This window comes from Camelus ferus, chromosome 26 (genome assembly GCF_009834535.1).
Source record: "Camelus ferus isolate YT-003-E chromosome 26, BCGSAC_Cfer_1.0, whole genome shotgun sequence".
Lineage (NCBI taxonomy): Eukaryota > Metazoa > Chordata > Mammalia > Artiodactyla > Camelidae > Camelus > Camelus ferus.
In genome coordinates this window covers 18,864,530-18,889,614 of record NC_045721.1, presented here as the reverse complement: position 1 = coordinate 18,889,614, position 25,085 = coordinate 18,864,530, and the positions used below count along the sequence as shown (strand labels likewise).

Genomic DNA, 25,085 nt, shown 5'->3' with positions numbered 1-25,085 from the left:
CCCCTGCCAGGCAGACTACTGGGAGCTATAACAGTAACTGGGGGGTGAGGTTGCAGCAGGGTGGGGAGTCAGGTTGAGTCTCTCTGAAGAGTAAGACTTGAGCTAGTTCAGTGATGCGACGAGCGGATGGGAGGACACTCCCATCCAGGAAGAAGAAATAGAGAGTCTTGCCGCAGTCTGACCTGGGAAAGAACGTTCAGGAAATGCAACAGAGGCCAGCAAGGCCAGAGCATCAAGAATAGGAGGGTAAGAGGGAGGCTAGAAATCCAGCCGTGGGTGGAAAGCTGCAGAGAACGGTACCCACGTGCCTGCTTTAGCTCATGCCACTTAGCCCAGTATCCTGGCGCGGGCTCAGAGTTGGGAAGCTGTGTTCTCATCCCGGCTCTCCCTCTAAAGCTGCAGAAGTCTGCGCACGTGGAAGTTCAAGAAGGGACGATCGTGAACTCTAATGTTCTTTAGCAACAACTGCGTGAAGCTGCTCACCCATGAACGCAGATTCACCCGGAGCCACAAGACTCCGAGCACACAGGCACCACGCTTGCATTTCAACAGCCTAGAATCCTCCCCTGCAAACCCACTGCCGTGCCTGCGAGAGTGGAAGTCTGCCAGCCGCAGCCGGGGGACACTAACAACTCACTTGGCCAGTGAGCAGTGTCACGGTTGTGTCCAAGCGAGGACAGGCAGGAGGAGAGAGCGGTAACAGGCAGGACGCCCACTCTCAGACAATGAGGCTCTGAGTCCTGACTGAGCAGGAGTCTAAATTGAAACATCATCCCAGTTCAGCAGAGTGATCGCACGAAAGCAAGTTGGAAAAGCATCAGACAGCAGGTACCAGGGAGGGCTGCCCGCGCCCGAGGCTCCAGCCAACTTCCTAATTGGACCAAATCACATCGAGCGTTCGGAAGCACCAAGTTCACTGGCTGCACCATCGCCAGGGGCTGAATCAGCTAATCCCTTACTCAATTAAACAGGGTTCCCCAGGCGGCATGGAGGGGTCGGGGGACTGACTCTTGTGATCCTCTCTGGCTCTGAGACCCGCTTCCAGGCTGCAAAGCGCAGAGCTTGGAGCTCACATCCAGGCCTCCACCTCCGCGGCTCCTCGCCACATGCACCCCGGACCCTATTTAACCCGTGGGTTCTGTGATGGGAGAGGACCGCTGCACGCTGAATCCTATCCGTGCCTGCACACCCGTTACTCAGTGAGAATGTGCCATGATGTTTGGCAAAGAACTCCCCTCTTTGGTGGCGGGGGGGGGAGCCTGGGGGGGTAGGCACATGTCACAGTGCTGCTCAGTACCTCCTTTCTGTGAATTTCACAAGCCGGACCTGCCTTTCAGAACCTTCCCTCTTAAAACTGCTTAATCAAAACGTGCAGCGAAGATTGTATTCGGCAGCCAAGGGCTGGATTTACTCACGGGTGCATATCTGCCGGGCACGTCTCTTAACCCAGTTTGCCCCTTCCTCCCGCTTGTCGTGGGCGTGACATGGCGCCAGCCTGCCTCGGTGAGCATCACTGGGGATATAGCTGAAAAGTGCGGTGATGGGTCGCAGCGGACTTCGTCATCATCAGTTTGTGATATTTGGAGCTGCACGGAAACCCGGCTGTACCTCCCCCTACCCCGACTCGCGTCCCGCTCTTCAAAGTCAGAGCAGCTGGGGAAGCACTGAAGTCAGTGCCATCCTCTCCTCCAATTCTGTCTCACAAAACAAGGTCACAAAACATGCAGAGAACACGCTCACAGTGTGGACTTTCTCCTAAACGATACTTTTCTGATCCATTTTATTAAGAAAATTAAATAGTTGATCCATTTGAACTCTCATTAATAGACAGTAAATGTGCCTTATTATAAAAATGCTAATAAATCATTGGGTTTTTAAAAAATTAACCACTCAATGGTTAACAAATTAAATGTAAATAATTAATGCTGATATTCCTAGAGAGGGATCACAGAGGGTGGTACATTACAGACCCTGTTTTTATTTTGCTTGGTTTTAAACAAAAGAAGCCCGTGCTGGCTGTGGCTGGTGCCTCTCTGGCCCCCTTCCAGAAGGCAGCGAGCGTCTCGGGGCAGCTGACTGGGCTGGGGCAGCAGGATGGAGAATGGCCGGGCTACCTGGGCTGCCGGGCGAGTCCATGACCTCAGCCTCATTAGTCCTGGCTCTAACCAGCCGCGCTAATCAGCGCTGACATGTGTTGTCTAAATGGTGATGCTCTGTCACTTATGGCCTCTTCTAGGGCTGCCGTAGGTAATTAAAGGCACCAACTCTACAATGAAGACGGCCAACAAGTCTCATCTGGGGTTAGACAGAAAACCCACTGTCCAAATTCCATGGAAAAGAAGCAAGAAACAAGCAGGCCCCAGAAGGTGGTCCCAGTCTTCATTAGAACCCAGACGCTACCTTTCCAGCAGCCTGCCTGGACCACTGATGGACGAGGGCCGAACATTCCATCCTCCTGAAATACGCTGCTGTGACTTGACTCCATCCAACACCTCTTATTACATTTTAACACAGGGGCATTAAGTAAGAAGGGACACTGTCATATTCTAATTTACAAAACCCAGACAGGCTGCTTGATCGGTTCAGCTGCAGCTAACCAAGCCAGCCTGCTTTATATTGCGAGCTGGTCTATTTTTAATTCCCTTAAAGTAGTGATAAGAGTCACACCTTGCATACTCGCTATGATATTGCAGGAGATAAAATTACAGGTGAGGAGGGAAGGACCAACGCTTAAACAATTTGTTTGTTCATTTTTCTCTCAGGCAATGTCACCCATATTTTGTGGCCCATATCATTAGCAACAGCGTGGTGGCCTCTGCTACTGAACTTGAAATGCAAGTACCCTGACAGCCTCCCTTGCAGCTAAGGGGGCCATATGACCCACTTGTGGCCAATGAGACATAAGGGAATATTTGCTGGGAGCTTCGGGGAAAGTTTCTGCTTTCTTGATAAAAAAGGACAGGCAAGGGTTGGGGTACAGCTCAGTGGCAGAGGGCATGCTTAGCAGGGACAGGTCCTGGGTTCACTCCCCAGTACCTCCACTAATAACAACAAAAATAGGGACAGGCGTAAGAGAAGTCTCTTGCTTACCCCACCTTCCACCTCCTTCTTCTTGAACTTAATGGGGATGCTTGGAGCTCGAAAAAACAAACTTGAAGACATAATGCAAAAGATAGTCAAGTAAAAAAATAAAAAAAAATTTAAAAAGCCTAGATCTTTGCTGACATCATTGAGCAGCTGAAATAACCCCAACAAATGCTTACCTCTGTATTTATGATGTGAGAAAAACATATTATTGGCTTAGGTCACTGAGAGTCAGGTGTCTGCTACTTATAGCTGCATATATTACTGATGCTTGCTTATTCGGGAAAAATGGGGGGGAGGCATGAGAATAAATACAAAATGCATCACTGTGCAGAACAAGCAATTCAGTAACAAAATGCCCATCTAAAACCTGGACCCTGTGGCATTCTGAACACCACCAGAGACGTAACAATTTTCATTAACTTAAAGAATCCCTGTGACAGTAAGCATTGTACAGTGATTTCAGACCTAAAAAGGTCAAGACATCCTCTAATCAGATGGGTTTAAATAGAAACATCATCTCTGGGGTCCTGCCAAGAGCGTATACCATTGTCAACTTCCTAATCCAAGACCATGTAGAAGAATGCTTTAACTGAAACACAGACGTTAAAAATAAGACATTTAATAGTAATCTCCCTTCTCTCTCAAAGATAAATGTGCCCATTAACCCTGGATGCTAACAGAAAGATTTCTGTCTTCTGCATTTTGTTTGACCATATTTTTTGAAGCTGTTCATGAGGAAATCAGCATGAAAATGATTTAGGAAGTTGGCTTCTGACCAGCCACTTCATTGAATTAAAGTGCAATCAGGTTCATTGCTTTTAAATGGAAATGTTAAATGTGTATTAAATACATCTATGTGAGGTATTATGCAAAGATGTGGGTGGGACGGGAGGCAGTGGGCACAAAGATACACAGAACATACATGCTCTTTGTGGAGTTAATCATCTAGTTAGAGCAGGAAGAGATCATTGTGAAAAGTTAAATGAAATGTCTCAATAACAGTCCCAGACAGTAGCAGAGATGTCATAAAACAGTGCACGATTCATTGCCAACAAGACTGTTGCCGACAATAACTGTTGTAGGATTTCGGGATGAAATAGATCACTTCCAGCTGAGGAAGGCCTGGGGAGACTTTACAGAGAAGGCAAGATCCCAGCTCAGTCTTGAAAGATACGTAGAAACCTGTGAGTGGGCAAAGGAAGCACATTAAGAGCCTCTTATAAAGGCTGATTTAAAAAAAAAAAAAGTAAGGACTGTCCAGGATGTCTGGGCGACAGGTGTAGACAGGGAGGCAGTCAGGGGCCCACGGAGATGATGCCAGGTTGTAGAGGAACATGAGACCTTCTAAAGAAAATGGCAGCCAAGAGTCCATCAGAGATGCATGGATAAAGGAAATGTGATGTACAGTGGACCATAATTCAGCTTTCAAAACGGAAGGAATTCTGACACATGCTACAATATGGATAAACTAAACACCTGGCAGACAGGAAGCTTAGATCCCTGGTCGTACAGGCCAGAATTTTTATTCAAGCTCTTCTCAATGTTTTTTTTTTTTTTTTTTAATGCTGTTCCCTTATTTTGCTTAATTTTTAATTTAGGAGGAAATGGCTAATATCTTAGATCACTTACACTTCAGAAGTCTTTAAGGACAGACTCTTTGAAAAAGAAGAAAAGCAGAAAATGTGTCAGGGAAATGGAGTTCTTATCATTTCACTCAGAAATTTTGCCTTTTAAATGGAGTTCTCCCACCAACAGTTCCATGAGAGACGGCTTCCTTATTGTCATGTATTACCCGTGACGGGCAGCGACACTGCCTCAGATACAGTCCCCTGTCACAATTATCCAGCGGAGCCTGCAAGGCAAAAGGGGCTCAAAATGCCTTGCTTCTGGAATGCTTTTCCCAAAGGCAGCAGTTCAGAGCAAACCTCTATTAAGTGGAACACTGATATCTACAGAGTTCTCCGGACGGAAGATTGTACTATTCCTGGAGTGATACCGAAAACTAAGACAAAATTACTTACACTCCAGTCACCGGAAAGTCACGTTCAGCAACGCGGTCTACACGTGGAGGGCGTATATACACACACCGGGAGCAACACCACCATGTGACCACCCACCCACCCACAGACTGTCAAAGACATGCTTCTTTCTAAGCAAGGATCCTTCCTGTTAACCTCCTCCCAAACAAGGAAAGAAAAAAAAATTTTTTTTCACTACAACCCAACATAACAAAATGAGACAAAATATAAGATAGTATCAAAATCAAAATTAAATCTAGTCATCCCTTGGGATCCTGGGGGATTGGTTGCAACCCCTACAGATACACAAATCTGCAGATGCTCAAGTCCCTTAAATAAAATATGATGTAGTATTTGCATATAACCTATGAATAGCCTCCTGAGTATCTGAAATCATCTCCAGATCCCTCACGATACCCAGTACAATATAAATGCCATGTAAATAGTTGTAAATACAGTATAAATGCTATGTATAGGCAGACCTTGGAGATATTGTAGGTTCAGTTCCAGACCACCGCAATAAAGCAAGTATCACAATAAATCGAGTTACATGCATTTTTTTGTTTCCGGGTGCATATTAAAGTTATGTTTACACTATACTGTGGTCTATTAAGTGTGCAACGGCATTATGTCTAAAAAAACAATGCACATATCTTAGTCAAAAAATACTTTATTGCTAAGAAATTCCGCAAGTCATATAATCACCCTGCAGTGGTAACACTACAGATCACTGATCATCATCATAAACATTAATAATGAGAAAGTGTGAAATCCTGCGAGAATTATCAAAATGTGACACAGAGATGTGAAATAAGCAAATATGGTTGGGAAAATGGCGCTTATAAACTTGCTCAAAGAAGAGTTGCCACAAGCCTTAAATTTGTAAAAACTGAAGTCAGCGTCCACGGAGCACAATAAAGAGGTCTGCCTGTAAATGCCTAACAAATGCATGTGGCAAATTCAAGTTTTGCTTTTTGGAACTTCCTAGAAATTTTTTTTTTCCTGAATATTTTTGATCCAAGGTTGGTTGAATCCACAGATGTGGAATCCGCGAACACAGAGGGCTGACTGTGCGGATTACTAGCTCCAAGACTTAGTGACAAACGTGACATAAAAATGACGCTCTCCTCTAAAAGGGACTCACCGACAGCAACTCACCAACAGCAACATAAAAATCTAACATAGTTTCTCTTTAAGTATCTTTACTGATTCCTTTCTTCTACTTACCTTTTGTTTTATGTACTTTGGAGCAGGGGGTTTGGAGGAGATAAAGGAAAAAAAAAAGGAGGAGAGAAAGGGGGATTTAGAGAAACAGTAGAAGGGCAGCAGAAGCCAGAACTGGAGACAGAATTACAGGAGAGAGGAGGCCTGGGACCCATCAGATGGCTGATGACCCACGAGACAGCCACACCTGAGACCGGAGCAGGGCACGCAGGAGAGAGACAGGGAAGAGAGCCCTCCTGCCCATCTTCAATCTGGCCCATAAAGACGCATCGCCCAGCAACCCTGAGGGAGGCACACAGCATCACTCAAACTGTTCTCTGAGCATTAAAACATATGCACTGTGTTCACATACAATACAGAAATGACGGAAGCAGAGAGTCGAACACATAATTATAATATAAAAATGAACATACTTCGGTGTGGCGGACTTTAATAAGATTTTAATAACATTGGTAAGGAGCCAAATTACAGATGCCCCAGAACATGTTGTACAAAACCTCAGAGACAAAATAAAAACTCATAAAAATATAAGAGCACTTTGAAACGGTCATAATCTTTAGGATAAAGAAACCATTTTCTCCACAAAGGTACTGAATGAGTTTAGTAAGAATTAAATGAGATTAAAGGCAAGGTGCACTGCCATGCATTCCCCAAAGCACAGTGATTAGGAAGGTGAGGTTTGTGTCTGGAAAGGCACAGGTGAGCTCCCATCACCAACAGATGTGGAAGAAACTCCTGCAGGCCAGCTGAACTTCCTCCCGGTTCACGTACAGGATGGGAACTAATGACTCCCCTGGTGCAGCGCAACCTTGGAAATGAACGAGGCCGGCACAAGGAGCAGCAGCAACGTGGCCCCGGGTGGGAGAAGCAGGTGCAGGCCCACCGCCCCCATCCACACAGCCCGCCCCACAGCAGGGCGTGGGTTTGGAGACACGGGGAGGCTGGCTGCCTCCTCCGGGAGCAGCTCATTATTTGGATAAACTACCGTGAGAGCTGTGTCACCCACAAACCAAAGGTAAGAAGCAAAAACAACAGGGGTCCCTGCCCCCCTGAGAGACACGGTGCCACTACCCTGTGGGTGGCAGGACAGCAGAAGCAGAGAAAGGCTCCCGAGCTCAGTTACACTCATCAGCTGTCAGGACAGATGTGCTCCCTGTCTAGGACCTTTGGGTGGGTGGGTGGGGTTCCCTCAATTCTCTAAAGCAAATACTTAAATGCTACCATCACATGGGAGCTTTTTCTTCCCAAGGGCATGACGCGTTATGCTTCATTTGGGCCAGATGTTCCGCTCAGGGTGTCTGCTCATCCCAGTGGAAGAGAGCAATTATTCATGTGTCCTTCCAGCCCACGTAGCGTTGAAGAGAGGCTGTGAGGCACAGTGGACGACACGCCCTCCTGCAGAGTCACCAGCGCCCTGAAAACCAGGAGGCAAGGGGGGGCGCCCCGTTCCAGCCCCATGCGACAGGCCACCTATGGCGCCTTTATTTTAAACCTTAAATCAATAGTTTAAATAGATGCTGATCCCATGTGACAGAGGAGACAGGAAGATTTGAGGTTTTATATTCTTCAGATGTCTACTTTTGCCGTCCTGGCTATTAAAAAGTTACGTGTAACTTCAAGATGAAAGGTATTTAGCAGCTTCTTAGCAGAGGATAACCCCAATCTTCTGGAGATTTAATGAGATGTAACTCACGGAAGCTTCTGAGTTGGTCTGCTGTTAATTGAATCAAAGTCAATGACAATCTGGCTGCACTTTGGTGTGAATTTCCTAAACGTTAAGAAACAAAACATAATAAAGATTTTATCCAGTGCGTACTTAAAGCAATTTGTTTACTTTGGCTTAACCTACATTTTCCGTGGGGAGGAAAAAACTTTCCAGGATTCACTTGATATTTTGTCTCTGTAGGAGCCAATTAGAGTGCACCACACCGAGAGGACCACGGACCAGCAAAGACTGAGACCAAAAAAGATGCAGGGGGTGGTTTGGCTCGTGTGTTCTTCAGCTAGCTGAGCACATGAATTACCAGGGAGTCAGAGGATTTCTAACAAGTTAGCTGCACAACACGATATTCAACGACTCGTTTTCCCACCAGATTTATCTTATTGTCCAGGACAGTTCCGCAGCCAACTTGGAATCACTCCAAAGCGAAAGAAGAGTACATTTTTTTGTTTTTTTGCTCTCGTACACAGTGAAAACCAACCAGCTCTAGAGAGGAGTCATCCATAAAATCCATGTTCTAAAAATGCAGAAGTAAAATAAACCCATGATATTTCTTCACTCATTGATGTGCCTTCTCAGTTAAAAAGAACACTTGGGACTAAACATACTCTTCTAAAAAAAAAAAAATCAGTAAACAGTAAATATCTAATTAGTATTGTGTAAATAATTTGTGTCTCAAGGTACAACCGTTTAAGAGATTCATTACATATAACCCATATCCCTAATGAAGCATCCAAGGGGCCAGGTGTGTCACCGATGATAAGGACCCCAAACGCTGACCACAAATACTATAAGAGAACTTCTCCAGAAAGCTTTCAGTCTCAAAAGAAGTTTCCACTGGGAACCAAAGGTGGTTGAACTTACCTGCAAGTAACACATCCCGCCCAATCTTTACGTAGCAAAGATAAGCATGAAAATCTCAATGACTTTTTCAAATCTCAGTTTAAACTCCTGTTGTAAAAAGAAGCCCTGGTGTTTCCATCTGGCAGGTTACTTTCGCCCTCAATTATTTATGCCAGAGTCATTACATCTGCAAAGTTTACAAAGGCTTAATGTTAATGTGATGAAACTTGTGAATTTACAAGTTTGTCACTACCAGAATAATCAGTCCAAGCCCTGGAAAGTTACTAACAGGAAAGTGTAGCCATTACACCAACTGTCTTCAGAGACTTCTGCGGCTGCTCGTGAAAATCTATCCTTAGAATAATCTTTAGATCCTTAACCCCCCACATTTAAAAAGGCGCTTCCAAGCGTGGAAGTCAGGCATCACAGGAAGAAATTAAACACCAAGCAAGGTCAACGTGTGTCGTCATCAGGCTTTCAGGCAACCTTTCTCCCCAAGTGCTTTCCACTTACCTGAAGGAAACCCCAGCCATCTCAAACAGGAGCCTGGCCGCCGTCGTCTCAGTGCTGTTGTGGTATTTATCAGACATGAAAATAACTTCTTTTATACCTTAAAAGGCAACCATGGAAGACACCTCATTATATGCACGTACAGACACCGCAACAGACATGCGGGCAGCAGCCCGGGTAGTGTCTGATCCATCACCTTTCTCTGAGTGTGCAGGCAGACACCGTCCACTTACTGAAATAGGTGTCTGCTGCTTTCAAACACAGCAGAGGACAGATTATATTTAATCTGCCCTCCAGTCTTTATGGATTTTTTAAAAAAATAAATGTAAAGTGAAAACATGTCAAATAGTCAAGCTTTGATCCGATTAACAAATTTTCTATACTGCAGGCAATCAGATATTCTTTATTCATAAGGCAGGGACTCCTAACTCAAGAGGCTACTAGGGGTAGTGAAGAATGCTGGCAAAACCAGAGGTAAGTACCACTGTGCTTCCAAGAGCAGCTCGGGAGGCCAACTCAAGCCGGCCTGACGGAGGGCAGGTCTGTCTTCTCTCCTGTCTCACCAGGCAGTGCTAACAGGAGGGCCAAGAACCTGGAGGGTACTCCACACGCCCCCTGCTCCCCTCACAGCCTCAGCCTCAGAAGGGACCACAGGAAGCTGCTCTCCCCGGGTGCCTGCTGCCGTCTCTGTGCTGAAGGATGGCGAGGAAAGCTCTGGCAGGATCGTGCCCCGCCGGCGAGGAAGCCCACGACATCCCTTAACAGAGGCCCCTGATTCTGATCCCAGCCGACCTCTTCTGCTCAGGGATCTGCGGGCTTGTGATAAACAGCCCCGTTAAAACCACACATCTGGCTAACATAGTAAGTCTTTAAATCTCAAGCTGAGCCTTTTACAGAGATAAAGTGTAGCTGAATCTTAGGTGTGACAGTTTGAAAAAGGTGAAATATTCAGAATACAGTGGTGAAGATTTATGGTAACCATAAGGTAAGAAAAACTGAAGGAGTACCATTTGAGTCTTATGACACATATATGCAAAGAGATGTTTAGGTCCTCAAATCTCTACCATATATTAGACACAAATTAAAATTTCATATAGGGACTCCCGGCTGACCTTGTTTCTGACAGAGGTTCATTTCTCTCCCTCCCCCCCTAATCTATGCACAATATGTCGGGGAACAGTAAATTGGCAGTAATGATATGCAATGCCTGTGTTGTTTTTTGGCAGCTTGCAGTTTAAGTTGCAAACTAAATTAAAAACACGCTAAGAATCACAGAGGATGCAATTAGTCTTAGAATACCTGGCACCGTTCAAAAACAAAACACAGGAAATATCTTGCAAAGTTGATAGTGCAATTAATTTAGACCTAAACAAGAGCAATTTCAGATCAAACACGTCTGCAACGAGCAGGCGGCAATGCAAATGTGACAAGTGGAACGGCCTGGGTCCTACCTGCCTGGATGATGAGCTTAGCACATTCATTACACGGGAACAAGGCGACGTACATGGAGCAGCCTTTCACGTCCGCCGAGTTTTTGTTCATAATGGCATTCAGCTCGGCGTGGCACACTGCGGGTTTGAAGGAGAAAGAAAGAAAAATCTTTGATTGCAGCTCATGAAGAATTTGCTAATAGTACTGAGGCATTCCATTTGCCCCTCTGAAATAACACAGATAATAGACTCAATTTTAAAAAAATTGATTAGAAAAGGAAAGTACAGAGAAATGAGGGCCACGCGGTCTGACAGGTTGGCAATCAGCAGCAGGACAGTTCCCGGCGGCACCGCCGGGTCTGTCAGCGCCTAGAGCAGCCGGGAGGGGCTGAGGTCTAGTGTCTTCGCCCACCCTAAGCAGAGCAGCAGCTCACTGCTCCACAAGAGCCTGGGGCCAGGGAATGGCCAGCATAAAATGGCTCATCTGTATGTTGAGGTGCACACGCAGAGATCTTCGCTGTGGCCGTCAAGAGGGCAAAGAGCAATCTGAAGAGCAGGAGCATCAAGGAGTGAAGCTACATGCTTCTATCCCGAGGGACTTGCTGCGCCTCGTGGTTCTCGGCCCACAGACACCCAAGAAGAACACCAGTGGATAACCAGTAGTTTGTCCTTTGTAAGAAGAACATCCATCCACTTAAGGGCAATGAAAAGTCAAGTTCTTACTATACTGGCTCGTTCCACTAAGGATCCCCAAACGGTGATCCAAGGTCATCTCCAGACTTATCTGAATTCAACGTGAATGAGGCACCCTCCTCTCCTCTCCTCTCCCACACCCGGCAAAGCCCACCACCTTGCCAGGCTGTTTGGAGAGTGTTCCCACCACCTAACCCACTGGACGCTCCTCCTGAGGGAGCAAGTTTGTACTCACTGGCTCCGGTCTACTTTGGAATCCCCCACCTGCTTCGCTGAGTGGCTGTCTTGCTTTCTAATATCATTATTTAAAGTTTCTGGGTGTGTTACCTAAATCTGTTCTCCCTGGGGCGGTGATTCACAAGCCTGTCTGCCTGCTGCAACCCGCCAAGGAGCTTCCGTATCTGTGTCCCACCCCTGGAGACGTGATGCTCTGGGGTGTGGCCTGGGCTTTGGAATTTTTAAGAGGTTCTCCCACATGATTCCAACCTGCAGACATGTTTAGGAAGCACTGCCTTATGGAACGCTCTTGTATCTGCTGGGGGACTTCACACACACTATGCACACAAGTGCTAGATAAGTGTTGGTTGAACTTACTTGTTGGTTGGCCATGGTCCAAACCATACTAAACTCCTAATTATAAATATGGGGGCCCTCCAAGGTCTCCCCTTCCCTCTCCAACTCATCAACCTTCTACCCGTAACACCTTTGTCCAGGAGTGCTGAGGCTGTAAAACAAAGAATCTTGCCCACCATCCAGTTCTACAAGGATCAAGCCATTAGCCACGGCAGTCGCTGACCTACGATTCACCTTGAAAGGAATTTAGGACGAAGAACAGGAAGAGGTGCTCTGTGCTTTGGGAAAACAGGCAATACAGGCTGACAGAGAGAGAGAGATTTCATGAAAAATTAGACACAAATTTCAAGGAAAAAAAAAATATCTTATGAACCCAGATTCTTGCATCTTCCCATACTTAGAAAAGCACTAAATTCATTAACTGAGATCTGTTCCTTGTGACCAGCGGTAACTGAGATGTATGGTGACTGCACAAACTCCTTAGGCCAAATCATATATACACCAGCCTCTCCCCACCTCTTCGGAGCAGTTGCCTCAGAGCTGTCTGAGAGGCTGTCTCCCGGGCTATAGTTCTCAGTAAGACCCTGAATAAGTCAACTCACAGCTCTTATGTTCTGCGTTTTTCTTTCCGTCAACAAGGCCTTGGAAGAAGCGTGTCCTAAACTCATGGCTCTCATACATTTCAGCCAGGATGTACTCACTCAGTCGCTCAGTGAACCTTTATGGAGAGCCTGCTCTGGCTCAGACAGGATACAGACCCTGGTGCACCAGCCTCCCCAGGCCTCCCGTTTTCGGGGTGGGGGGACATCACAACTGTCTCTGTGAGTCACACGGCAGCTCTGTGGTGCTGCAGGCAGAGAGCTGACCTGGGACCTCTCAGGAGATGTTGGGGAGCGCCCCTTTGAGTCTACGAATACCACGACTCAGTCGTGTGTAGAAATGAACAGTCTCTGGCATTGTTAACAAAATTGAAAGGGAAAAAAAGAAGCTGGCTGAATCAGATCACAGCCTGTCCGAGAATATAATCCCCGCTGGCTGCAGAGGGACCTGAGCCTGGCTCCCCGAGACTCTGTCCTATAAACCCTGAGGGGTTGGGGGGAGGAGGAGAAGGACTGGACGCTCATGGGCTGTCAGGGCGCTGGGCTCCTTCCTGGAGACCGAGATGTTCCCGAACTGCGATTAACACTGCTTGGTGTTGAAAACAATTAGATGTAATTGTTCCTGCTATTTCCCCCTTGAGGGCAGAGCCCAGTCTTCTAGGTTCTTTCTAACTCCCCGGGAGCCGAACACTCTGCCACAAACATAATGGGTGTTAAATATTTATTGAATGAATAAAGGAGGAAATGCAGATTCCAATTATTGATGGTGACATTGGGAAATACAGAAAAGTCCTCTTAAATTCAAATATCAGAACTATGCTTTCCCATCTAATAGCTACATTTTGATGGTGCTGGTATTAATATTCAGGACTACGGTTTCTGAATCTGTTAGGAAACACAATGATATTGTTTTCTTTTGAATCTCTAAAAAGTGTCACATCTGCAACTATCTAATTCATCCGGGGCAGTTTGGGGCAAAATTTAACACTGTGTGTCTGGATTCATTAATGAGAATTATCATATGAAACAGATTCCCTTGAGCAGTATCCGCCATCCCTGTATGAAGGGCGGTTTATAGAAATAATACACAGGACTATGAACAGACTTTCTTTCTCTTAATTACCAAATCACAAGATGGAAAATATAAAGCTTCTTGTGAGAGAAACAAGAGGACTGCTGGGCATTAAGAGTGTGAGGCACACGTGAGGCTCCGGAAAAGGAACGGTCACAATCCACAGTCCCACACACTCAAAGCCAATGACAGAGACAAAACGCAAGCATCCCATCCACACTTGACTGCTCCGGCTCACCCCGGCACCCCTCCAACTTCAGACTCCAAAAATCCCCACCCCCGACACGGGACCCTGTCGCTAACACCTGCTCCCGGGCCTGCACCTGAGGGCTGCGGGGAGAAACCTCAGGCCCAGGAAGCCCCCAACACCCAGCCCGGCCCCTCCCATCTCGTGACCCCCCTGTGCCATCTGTCCGGATGCTGAGGTCTGAAAGGCTTCCCGTTGCTGGCCTGGTGACCTCTCAGCTCCACAACTCCCACCTCTGCGGCTGTGACCCTGGCTTCCCCTCCCAAACCATCCTGCGTCTCTCCTCAGGGCTGACCCACCCCGGAGGTACCGCGCAGTCAGGCCTCAGGCCCCAGGCTGTCCTCGAAGCGAAACCGGGTAGATGCACTTGACGACTGTCCCTTCAACTTCTGTAATGCAGGTCAATCAGAGTGGGCTCTGGGGACTCATTGACCCGGCCTGGCATCTCCCCTGATCACGTGACCGGTACCTGAGCGCCCTGGCCCAGGACGGCCTTGCTCTGGGGCCCTGGCCGGCCTGACCACAAGGCCATGCACTTCCCCTTGTATTCAAATCCCTCTCCGGCAAGTCTGTAGAAACCAGAGCTTTGCCACAAGAGCCAGCTCTGGGGTTCAAGGCCCAGTATGTGCTCCTGCGGTTTGTCGGAATAAATGAAAAGGTGCATTTCCAACTAACTAAATAAAAAGCAGTTTTTAAAATCCCAAGGTCATCTGATTTTTAGTTTTTTCCTAATATGTCCAGTTCCCCTCCTCCATCCTCTAGAGCAGCTGATCTGCTCCAAGACAGGCTCTCACTACAAAACGCGTGTCTCCTCTCCCGTGCCAGCAGCAAGGCCCGGCTCTCAGCCCTGCGTCACTCAGCCGTCACCCATGATGCTGGCTTCTCACTACCTCCGTCTACAGACTCTCAGAGAGCAGATCTACTTGTAAAACCCTGAAATCCCCATTGTTAACCCCAATTTCCCATCTTCTCCTCAGGCCTCTTCTTGGGGTGGTCTGAGTCTTCTCTGTAAACTGCTCTCACTATGATAAACACTCCACAGATATTTGACGGCAGTAAATTAAAGAACACATGTATCTTTTCCCAGTGCTGGCGTTTTCACGGTGTGGCTTAGGAACAGTTGCAGCAAGAGCTACAAATAGGCCTGGAAGCAAAAACCAACGAGATGGTTCTGCTAGTGATCTCAAATTGACCATAGTTTTTATATTTGTAGCTTGAATCAGGACCAAGTATTCCAAGGATACACAGCGTCTAAAAGTAGTCAGAAGACAGCTAAACTGTCACAAACACACGCACACACGCGACGGATTCTCCAGTTCACCCAGAATTACTCATCTATGGCTGAGTAATAAGCAAAAGAAATCTCCAAACACTACATGTATATTTGTTAAGCACAAAGAATGACACAAAACCCTTCAATGATTCTCCACATCATTTAAGAGGAAAACAATCGAAGGCTGAGAATATCAGATTAATGCTTATAAAGTTCTTAATTGCTCCAAGGAGAACTTCTGTTTCAGGTAATTATGAGATACTTCATATGCTTTGGTCTTTTTTTTTTTTTTTCCTTTTCTATTACTAACTGTCAGAATTCAGAACCACATTAACCTTGGACCACTGAGAAGAGATCGTATAATTAGAAAACGGTATTTTTCAAATTCCCTCTTACCAGGGCTTGATTAATCCTTACTGTCTCATGTAGGCGTTCCTCTGGAAGTTTGACAAATTAACAGGATATATTCCATCCTTGGCCAGGTTTAAGAGATTCAACGTTTTATAGATTTAACCTTCCTCCCGTTTGATGTAAGACTAATACAGTAACTATTTTAGACAGTAGCAATAGTAAGGTTACTTTAATTAGGTTAAAAAAAAAAAAAGAAAGAAATCTCGGAATAATGCTAAACAATTGCTAATTGCTACACAAATAATTTAATAGTGTGATTCTATCCAAATGATGGCTACGCCTGGGGCCTGATAAAATTTGGGGTCAGGAAAACTGGCTTTCTATTCCAGTTAAAGAAACTCTCCAGGTTACTGGAACTTCTTCATTTTCAGAAGTGCAGGATTTTACTTGAAGAAAATGACTTCCTCGGGCCTGAGCGGTACTCAGCCAGGGCTGACCTGAAAAGTGGGGCGGCCGGGGGTGGCTGCTGTCATGGGGCGGGTGAGGGGTTCCAACCACGAGCACCGGCGGAGCTCAGCCTCCTCGCACCGCCCTGTGCCGCACTTTCCGGGCTGTGCTGCTCACACCCCGGGGTCCCTGGGGAGCGCTCCTGTGCCCCCGACTGACAACGGTGACGCTCCCAGGGCTGGGCGGCACCCTGCACTCAAACGCGGACAGTCGGGCTCGCTGCCAAGGCAGACGGTCAGGACTTGGGCCAAGAAGGGTGTGCTCACGGCCGTGAAAAGCTGGGGAGCCTCACCCCGCCAATAATAACTGACTCAAAATGGGGTACCCGGTTCACGACTGACTCGTGCAGCTTTTAAAAAATGACTCAATGTTCATTTTTACAAGAGTTTCCGCTTCCAGTCTGATGACAAAGTTTTTTTGTCATTACTTCTTGAAATCAGGATCTAAGTGTGTTCTCACTCCTGGAGTCGCACAGGTACCAGTGGCTAAATCAGGCCCAGCTCTCTTGGAACAAGGGTACCCCCTGCCCTGGGTGCCCCCAGACAACCTGATGGAGGCTTCCACGGAGGGGTGCGGCATGCACCCACTCCTCTAACAGATCCACTTAGGGGGCTGTTTCCCTGCTTCTGGAGATAAAATGGAATTTCAACTACTTATTTCTTAATTATTGAAAGATACCCTGACAGGGCCTCATCCATCACTGCCAGCCTTCAAAGAACCCATCCTTCAAGTCAATAATTTAACAGAGTAGCCTCCAAATTTAAGCCCCTCCTTCAACTTCCCACCACCCCAGCACCCCCACGAGGGCTATAAAGTGTTCATTATTATGGTTCCCCCCCAAATCCAAAGCAAACATTTCTAGAATTTGGACCCAAACAGCGTCATTCCTCTCTCCACCTACCTCCCCTCCATGAAGTTTCCGTCCCTGTAAAGTAGCAACTGGATTCATTATCAGAGTTTTCAAAGGATTTGAGGTTAAGGCGAGCAGGGGACAGGGAGAAGGAACTGACAGTTTCATCTCTGGTCTAAGGCAACTCTAAGCACACAGGCCGGGTCACCCACACCCCGCTCGTCCCCGCCGCTGCTCCACACCCCCACCCCAGAGCCCCTGCCCACAGCCTGCCTCTCTGACAACCTGGACTCTCCAAAGCCTAATTCACTCTCATGCCTTCGCAGACAGACCTCTACGCCTCCCCTGAACCCAGCCGGAGGGGCATCCCTTGGTACCCGGCTGTAGCAGGGAGAGAAAACGGCTCAAACCTGCAGGCCCCTCCCATGACACGTGCGGTGCTGAGTTCTGGCTGCGGGCACAGCGCTTGCAGGGCAGGGCGCTGGGGCTGCAGGAGCAGGTGGGTCCAGTCCCTGCAGAGACCGTGCCCGGCCAGGCAGGAGACCCCCAAGCACAGACAAACCAGAGGGCGGAGCCAAGGAGGCAGGAGAAGGGCCAGGGAGATGTGAAGTGTTTCCAAAATCCAGGAAATGAGGGGTTAAATGCCCTGTTTGTAGGCAGATGGGGAACTCAATCTGCAGGCAGTGTTGCTTCTGTAGAAACATGTATTTGGGTTACAAATGGCTTTCAGGACAAAGGGGGTCTAAGCCCTGGGATTTGCCTACAGAAGGGTTCAAGTTCCAGCCTCACTCAGCTATGAGGAGGAATAGTAACACCTTCCCTTCCTCTCTCACTGGGGTTACAGTGAAGAGCTCGTGAAGAAAACGGCAGGAGAAAGCTTTGTGAACTAGAGAGAGCTCTGCCGCTGGAGCTGCTGTTACCATGTCAGAACCGGGCTTGCTTTCTGAGAAGGGGCAGCCTGCTTGCTGGCTGGTCCTCGCGCGGATGAAGACCGGGGCTGGGGGAGCCAGGAGGTGACAGGGGACGGCACTCCAGCCTCACCTGGCCACACCCCAGCCATCCCACCCCACGTGCTTAGACTCAGACACTACTTCTCCCCGGCCCCGCCTCATGCACAGGGAGCGGCCTTTCTGTTCAGAAGGTAAACAGGGCCCCACTAGCTCTGGCACTGAGGGGCCCACAATCCCAGTGGAGAGATGTTGGTTATCACAGCCTCAGTTTGTGAGTGAAAATAAAAACAAGTAATACTGACAATGGGGAGGATCCCAGCCCTGTCCTTGGAAAGGGCCTGGAGCCCGTCCTGCGGTGACCGCGTGCCCAGAGGGGCGGTCTCGGCGGAAGAAAGCAGCAGAACAGGATTCTGGCCTGATCTGGGATCCGAAGGGGCAGCCAGCCCCTCCAGGCTCTGAAACACCACCTGCCGGGGCCAGGCCACTCCCGGAACACCACCACCTCCGGCTGGTCGGGAGGTGCCGGTTCCTGGAGCCACCCCACAGCCCTACTTCCTCCTGCATGTCCCCTCTGCCACCGCCGCACAGACTCTGCCCCCACCTTCTAGTGCCACGACCTCTGGATGCTTCGGTCCTCTCCGCCTGTGAAATTCAGAGACAGAGACGGGCCTCCAAGACTGGCCACCAAGACCAACCTCTGAGAAGAGCACGGCATGGAAGACGGGCTGGGTAAATGCTGGCACCCCGACCACTCCTGCCGGGGCGCCCCGGGCGGCTCGGCTCGGCCCGGCCGGACAGAGCAGACGTGTCCCTCCCTCTCTCCCCTGCGCTGGCCCCACCCGCCCCTCCCTCGCGGTCCCTCGCTAAGGCTGCTGGCAGCAACTCAGGGCACCCGGGGAGCCACTTAGCCCCAGTGGTTGTGCTCAGGGCTAAAGAGATTTCTGACTGTGGTATTTCTATTACTGAGGATAAAGCCCCCAGAACTCTAATTACATGGCCTCCCTACGTGCTGAGGGCGCACCATCGGGTCAGAAGGAGGAGGAAGTGGAAACACTGCACTTCATCGACGGGTGAGCATGCCCACCTCCCGCCCCACTGTTCACACGCGATGCACACTGATGCCTCACGTGCACGGAAGAAGCAGGGACAGAAACAGCACACCCATCGCTGTCTGACAACGTTGTGCTGCAAATACCCACTACAAAGCTTCAAAGCCTCCCTCTCGGGTTAACAGCTTTTAAAGGTGAACTGGGACTGACCAACTGGCACTGGGACAGGAGTCAGGACGGGTCTGTTCTGATTCCAGCTCCACAAGGCACGCCTCAGGCAACTCACTGATCCGTTTTAGGCGTGGAGAAGATGGGGCTTAACTGATCTAACTCAGGAGTCTGGAGGTGAGATCCGTGCTCCTGACCCTGCCCTCCATTCCCAGGACAGCTCCCCAGCTCTCCACCCACACACACAACAATCTTTCTTCCTCCTCCCCAGTGTCTGCACCTGCTCCCGCTCCTCCGCCCTCCCCTTTCAGCCGACAACCTCCTCCTCCCTCACAGAAACGCTGCAATTGATTATATCTCTGCCTGCAAATCCTGGAGCCTTGGTGTGGCCTGTCACCCGCCCCCCCTGCCCCCCCACAGTGTCCCTCCCCTCATTACTAACCTATGAGCTTGGGGGCCGAACCTCTCACATCCTCATCCATCTCTTTCTCTCCTGGATTATTCAGCCTGCAAGCAAGTATGTGCTGCAGAAACAGATAAAGACCAGACACCCCCCCCCCCCCCGTGCAGACAATGCCGCCTCCCTCTCCCCCACCACCCTACCACTCTGAAGCACCACGCATCTCAACGCTGGATCTCTGTCAGCTGCGCCCATGCCCTCACCTTCTGTTCTCCCTTCAGCTGGCTCCAGCTTGCCTTCCAACCCCAGCGTTCTGTCGGAGCTTCTCTCTGCAACGTCCACAGTGACCTCCATGCTGCTAAACCCCACGGACATTTCTGTCTTCTTAGACCTCTCAGCAGCCTCTGACGTGGCCAACTGCTCCCTCCTGGAAACACTGCTCGACCCGCTCCCGGCTGCCCTATTCCTGCTCTGTGGATCCATCCTCTCCCTCCAACCTCCGGCCATTATGGTTCTCCGGGATCCTGCCAGGGTCCAGTCTTTGCACCCTCTCCCTACATCACCTCACTCATTTCCATGATGTCACCCAAATGCCACCATGCCACACTGACACCTCCCTCCACTTGCACGACCTAACAGCCTCACCGGAAGCTCTCACAGACACCTCCAACTTCAGGGGTCCCAATTTCCCTTGATCCTCCCCCAGACCTAGGTGCTCTGGTGCTCCGGACAGAACTGTTTGGAAGGGGTGGATCTCCACCCCCCCCCATCACCCAGCTCTCTTGAGACCGCCTCCGAAGCACATCCCTCCTCACCCAGCCCCCGGACAATCCACTTCCCACACTCACCAACGGAATCTTTTACATCCAAACTCTGGACCCTGTGGTCTCCCAACCTCACCATTTAGTCCAGCCTTCACCAGCTAAGCTGGGGCCAATTCTCTCTTCAGCACACAATGTTCCAGTGCTTTCCTGCCTAGGGGCCTTCACCCAAGCATCCTGTGGAATGCTCTTCCCGGCCCCGAACGCCCACTACCCCATCTTTCCCCAGTGGGGACATAAAGGAATATCCAGTAACATCTGTTTATTCCATTCACGCCTACCTCCTCCACTACTAGTCCGTGCGCTCCTTGAACAGACCACTACATTACTTCCTGCTGCAGAGCACCTGGCGCAGAATACGTATAATAGATGCCCTGTGAATATTTGCTGAGGAAATGAATGTCCACGGGCGAACGCACCCTGAAAAATGTGATGTTCTTTAAAACATAGTTATGAGTCTTAAAAAGGAAGCAAGATGCCTTGAGAACTCACCAACAGACAACTCAAACTGAGACAAGAGTAGATGACTTAATAGCATTTATGTCAATTCCTAAAAAGTTCTAACTTGCTTGCAGAAGGGAAACCGACAAGGAGGAATTCTGCTTCCCTTTTCCACCTAACTCAAAATTAATGGCATTTTGAACAAAGTCTTTTAATTGCTGAATTTAAAAATTCATGCTTGGTTATTATATTCAATATTTTAAATTTACTATGGCATCTATCATTTGAAAGAAGCAGAAAGAAAACTTACACCTCCGCTAATTGGCTGGGACCTACGCGTCAGGAGAGAGAAGATGAAAGCTTCCTCTCATTCTAACCCCCAGCTCTCACCAATATTCTAACTTTATCACGGGCGTTCCCGGTGCCTGGCAAGTACCTATGTTTCAATAAACATCGGCACGTGGACTGATTCCCATGAGGATTTCTCAAGTCCTTTCTTTCTATTTGGTCTTAGAACAACCTCTTGTCTCCAAAGAGTTCTGAGCGGGCCACCTCTGTTCCTATATTTTCCTGGGAGGTTTAGACTTGGGGTCGTTTTGTTCACTGCTGTCCTCCAACCCTTTCCAGGTCCGTGTTTGTGGGGTAACCTCCACTCTTCAGCCTCCCCCTCCTGCCTCTGTGCACAGTCTTTATCCACCTAATATTTATCTCAGAACTGGGGCAAATCTGAATCGCTGGAAGGAGGGAGGGAACGAAGCCTGTTTCTCTCTATTCATTTGTCCACATGCACAGACGCACAGTCTCTCTGTGTCGCTGCCACCACTAGCTGTTGGCCGTAGCCTTCACCCGGGATGCTTTCAGAACTCACCTAAGAACCCCGAAGCAGAGAAATGGCACCCTAGTCGAATACAGTCAAAGATATATTGTTTAATTTTCTCCGAGAATTCTAGAGCTGGAGGAGTCCTCACTGATTATTTATTTCATACAGATATAAAGAAGTAAACGTCAAGTCGTGTATTCACCAACCCCATAACGACTGCGTTTGTGGACCCGGGCTCCGGATGGTCATCAGTCCAGGGTTCCAATAACTGTCCTCTTCGGCACTGAGGGGCTATTCCTAGCTAATCTGCACGCTAAAGGCCTGTACAGGCCCATCTAAATACAAAACAATAGGCCTAAGAAGTGAAAGTAAAAAGCAATATAAGTATTTGCAAACACCTCTAGGAACCAGACTTTATTGCATATTTCTGGGGATATACCAGTATTAACAAAGCTTATGGAACAGTCTTGATGAAAAGAAATCAAAATAAAATAAAACTTTAATAATCCAGCCCCATTTCAGAAAAGACCCGTCAAAAGCAGCCCAACCGACACAGAACAGATCAACGGAACAAAGGCTCCAAGGGTCTTCAGTGTCAAGGGCTCCCTGCAGCCACACCGTGCGGGACCCCAGAGTTTCTCCGCACAGACTCACCAAATGTGCGGAATTAAAGCAGCTGCATTTATCATTCAGGTAATTCATGTGCCCGCACACTTAACATAACCTAAAATAGGGTGAATGCGGCCCTGAAATTTTATTAAGCCTTCGAATCTCTCAACAAGACCCTTTATTTAGAGAGAGTACAAAGATAAACTTCAACCCACTTCTGCTGGGCATCAGTTTGGAAATCACTAACCTTCAATTACTTTAAGTTTTATTCTAAGCTTCCAGGAGGTAAAATGACTCATTATAAACAAAGACCAATATGTGTATTTTTGTGGGTAGATCTGATCCCACAGATGAACATCTTAGCTTTTCCAACATCCGCTCTGCAGAACAGGGAGTTGTTGTTACTATAAAACCTCCGTAGACACTCATGGTGAAACAGTAATCTTGAGCCTCTCAAAAATAATTAGTCCTGAATCTATCCACTAAAATACATAGATAAAAATCAAACAAATCCACAAAATCATGACTTATTCTTTTCTGAAGACCGTTTATAAACACTGACACCTGCAAGTGAACGTACACTATTGTCAAGCTGGTTAATTCTCAGGGCGAGCCTCACACGTAAGCCGTCATGTTTCCCTATCTAAAACGCCACACAGTGAAACCTGAGTTTGCCCCTCAATTCATAAAAACAATCTACTTTATTGCTTTCCTGTAAACTTGCACAAAGGTTTTCCTTTAATTGTACTAGGGATTTTGTACGAAACTCCCTCATGAGACCCACTGTCCGGCCACAACGACTGGATGGCCACTTAGGGGTGTTGGGACACCATAAGAGAAATCAGAATCCTGCAGAAAGAGAAACAGCAAGTCCTCAGATCCACGGATCTGCCTAACAAAACCAGAGGCACTCAATCTCAACTGGCTGAGGGAACAAATTTGATCTTAATTACACAGAAGCTCTTACAAGTTGCGAGGAAGTCCCAGCTTAGGAAGGATCAGCCTCCTAACTTCTTAATAAATTAGTTTCTCAAGACTAACCTTTCGGATGCCAAAGAAACATATCACAGGCGTGACAGTCAGGAAAATGTCAGTGTTCGAGGGGGTAAGGCAAATGGCTAAGTAATCACTAAAATGACATCTACGCATGCTTAACAATATGCTAAATCTGAAAAATAAAGATTACATTTAAATATAAAATTTAAAGGAGCACTGCCACACACAGGCAAAACTGTCTGCAGCTGTCATGCTGAACTGTTGCCTTAATTAATTCTCGCATTTTCCTTCCCAGCATTTATGTCCCTTTTAGATTTTTGCTGCAGAAATATAAACTGACTCTGGAAAAAAGTCCCATGTCTCCACTTCTGGCCGGTGCACCGGAGACAGGGCTACCGCCCTGTCTTGGGACATCACTACTACGGTCCCTTCCATGAGGAAGGGCATGATGCAACACGCAAGGCAGTCCTGGCTTCCTGGCTGACTGGGGTGGAAGAGGGGGCCACGCAAGAGGCGAGCTTCCCTGCAAACCCCCTCCCCAATGGGACCAGCACAGCAGGAAGACACACGCAAACCTGGTGAGCATGGAGAGTGCTGCTAAAAAACGGGAAGTTTAACAATGGCTCCCGAGGAAGAAAGAAGCTGATTCTACCCCAAACCTCTGGTTGGTAAACCAGGTCATCAAAACAGGTTACACAAACCCAAGGAAACAGTGATCTCTGAATTACCACGTGTATGTCACCTGCATTTTACAAAATTGGTATTTTGATTACGTCGGCTTCCCGGATGAATTCCACCAAGAGAAAGGAACTGGAAATGTCAGCTGAGTACTTCACCCTGGGTTTAGCAACCACCCCCTCATGAAAATTAAGATCTTCCAAAGTTTTTTACATGGTAAATGAGATCAATCTGCTGCTTCCTGGTTTTCCCATTGTCATTCATGTGAAAAGGTGTCACTATAATAACACTGACTTCTTCCTGCCACTTACCCTTACTGACATCATACTACCTTTTGGATTTTTCAGGAAAAGGATGAGATGAAAGGCAGTTTCCTTGGCACGGGGAATTTTTCACTTTCCACATTAATACTACATTGTAATCAAATAGTTTCACGAGGTTTTGATCCTCAGCCTGGAAGAACAAAAGCAGCCTTTAAAACGTCTCTCCAGAGACACAGCCCAGAAGGTGCTCTGTCTTCCTACTGTCACAGTGTCTTCTGTGTTCACCTCCCTCCACAAGGTGTCAATCAAGACGAATGACTTCCCCACTTACAGCGTGAATGAGGAGAATTAAGTTGTGTATGCTACTGGTAAACCCAGAGCTCCCCTTTGGGGAAATGGTGAGGCAGGCCAGCTGTGGATGGCTTTCTGCCCAATCCTGGGTTCAGGCCACCACCACCTGACCCTTGCCCTCTGGAGGGGTTGCTTCCTGGATGCCACTGTTTGCTCACGTGCATAGTGGGAAGAAGAAAATGGGTGGTCCACTCTGCCACCACCTACCCACTTCAGAAAAGCTGAATTCCTGAGCTGCCCCACAGGAAACACAGAGCACTGGCCTCAGAATTAGAAGCTGTCACTCTGCCTGTGTGGCACTGAATTAGTTACTTAGCGCTTCTGGGCCTTCACGTCCCCATCCATGAATGAAGCAGGTAGCTTAGACCCTGTGGGCATGATCGTGGAAAGTCCTATCACAAGAAAAAAAATGCTTTTGTTAATGTATCAAATACCGAAACATACGAATCATCAAGTTGTATACCTCCAACTAATGTCATTTTATATGTCAATTATACCTCAATTTAAAAAAAAAGATGCTAATAGTTTAACTAGCATTATTT

General features: G+C 47.8%; 1 protein-coding gene across 9 annotated transcripts in view; it reads right to left on the bottom strand.

Annotated features, from left to right (window-relative positions):
• Window positions 1-25,085, bottom strand: part of DCTD (dCMP deaminase) — an 89,551-nt gene that overhangs the window by 7,091 nt on the left and 57,375 nt on the right. For 3 of the 9 annotated variants that reach the window (XM_006187567.3, XM_032468573.1, XM_032468574.1), the window contains 3 exons: window positions 10,854-10,970; window positions 9,406-9,502; window positions 6,743-8,097 (listed from right to left, as the gene is read on the bottom strand). In XM_006187567.3, the coding sequence (XP_006187629.1) occupies window positions 8,019-8,097; window positions 9,406-9,502; window positions 10,854-10,970 (293 nt within the window). In that variant the 3' untranslated portion in view covers window positions 6,743-8,018. Of the gene's footprint in view, window positions 1-6,742; window positions 8,567-8,913; window positions 9,080-9,405; window positions 9,503-10,853; window positions 10,971-25,085 lie in introns of those variants that run through there. The other 6 variants (XR_004315395.1, XR_004315396.1, XR_004315394.1 and 3 more) reach the window with 4 other exon arrangements.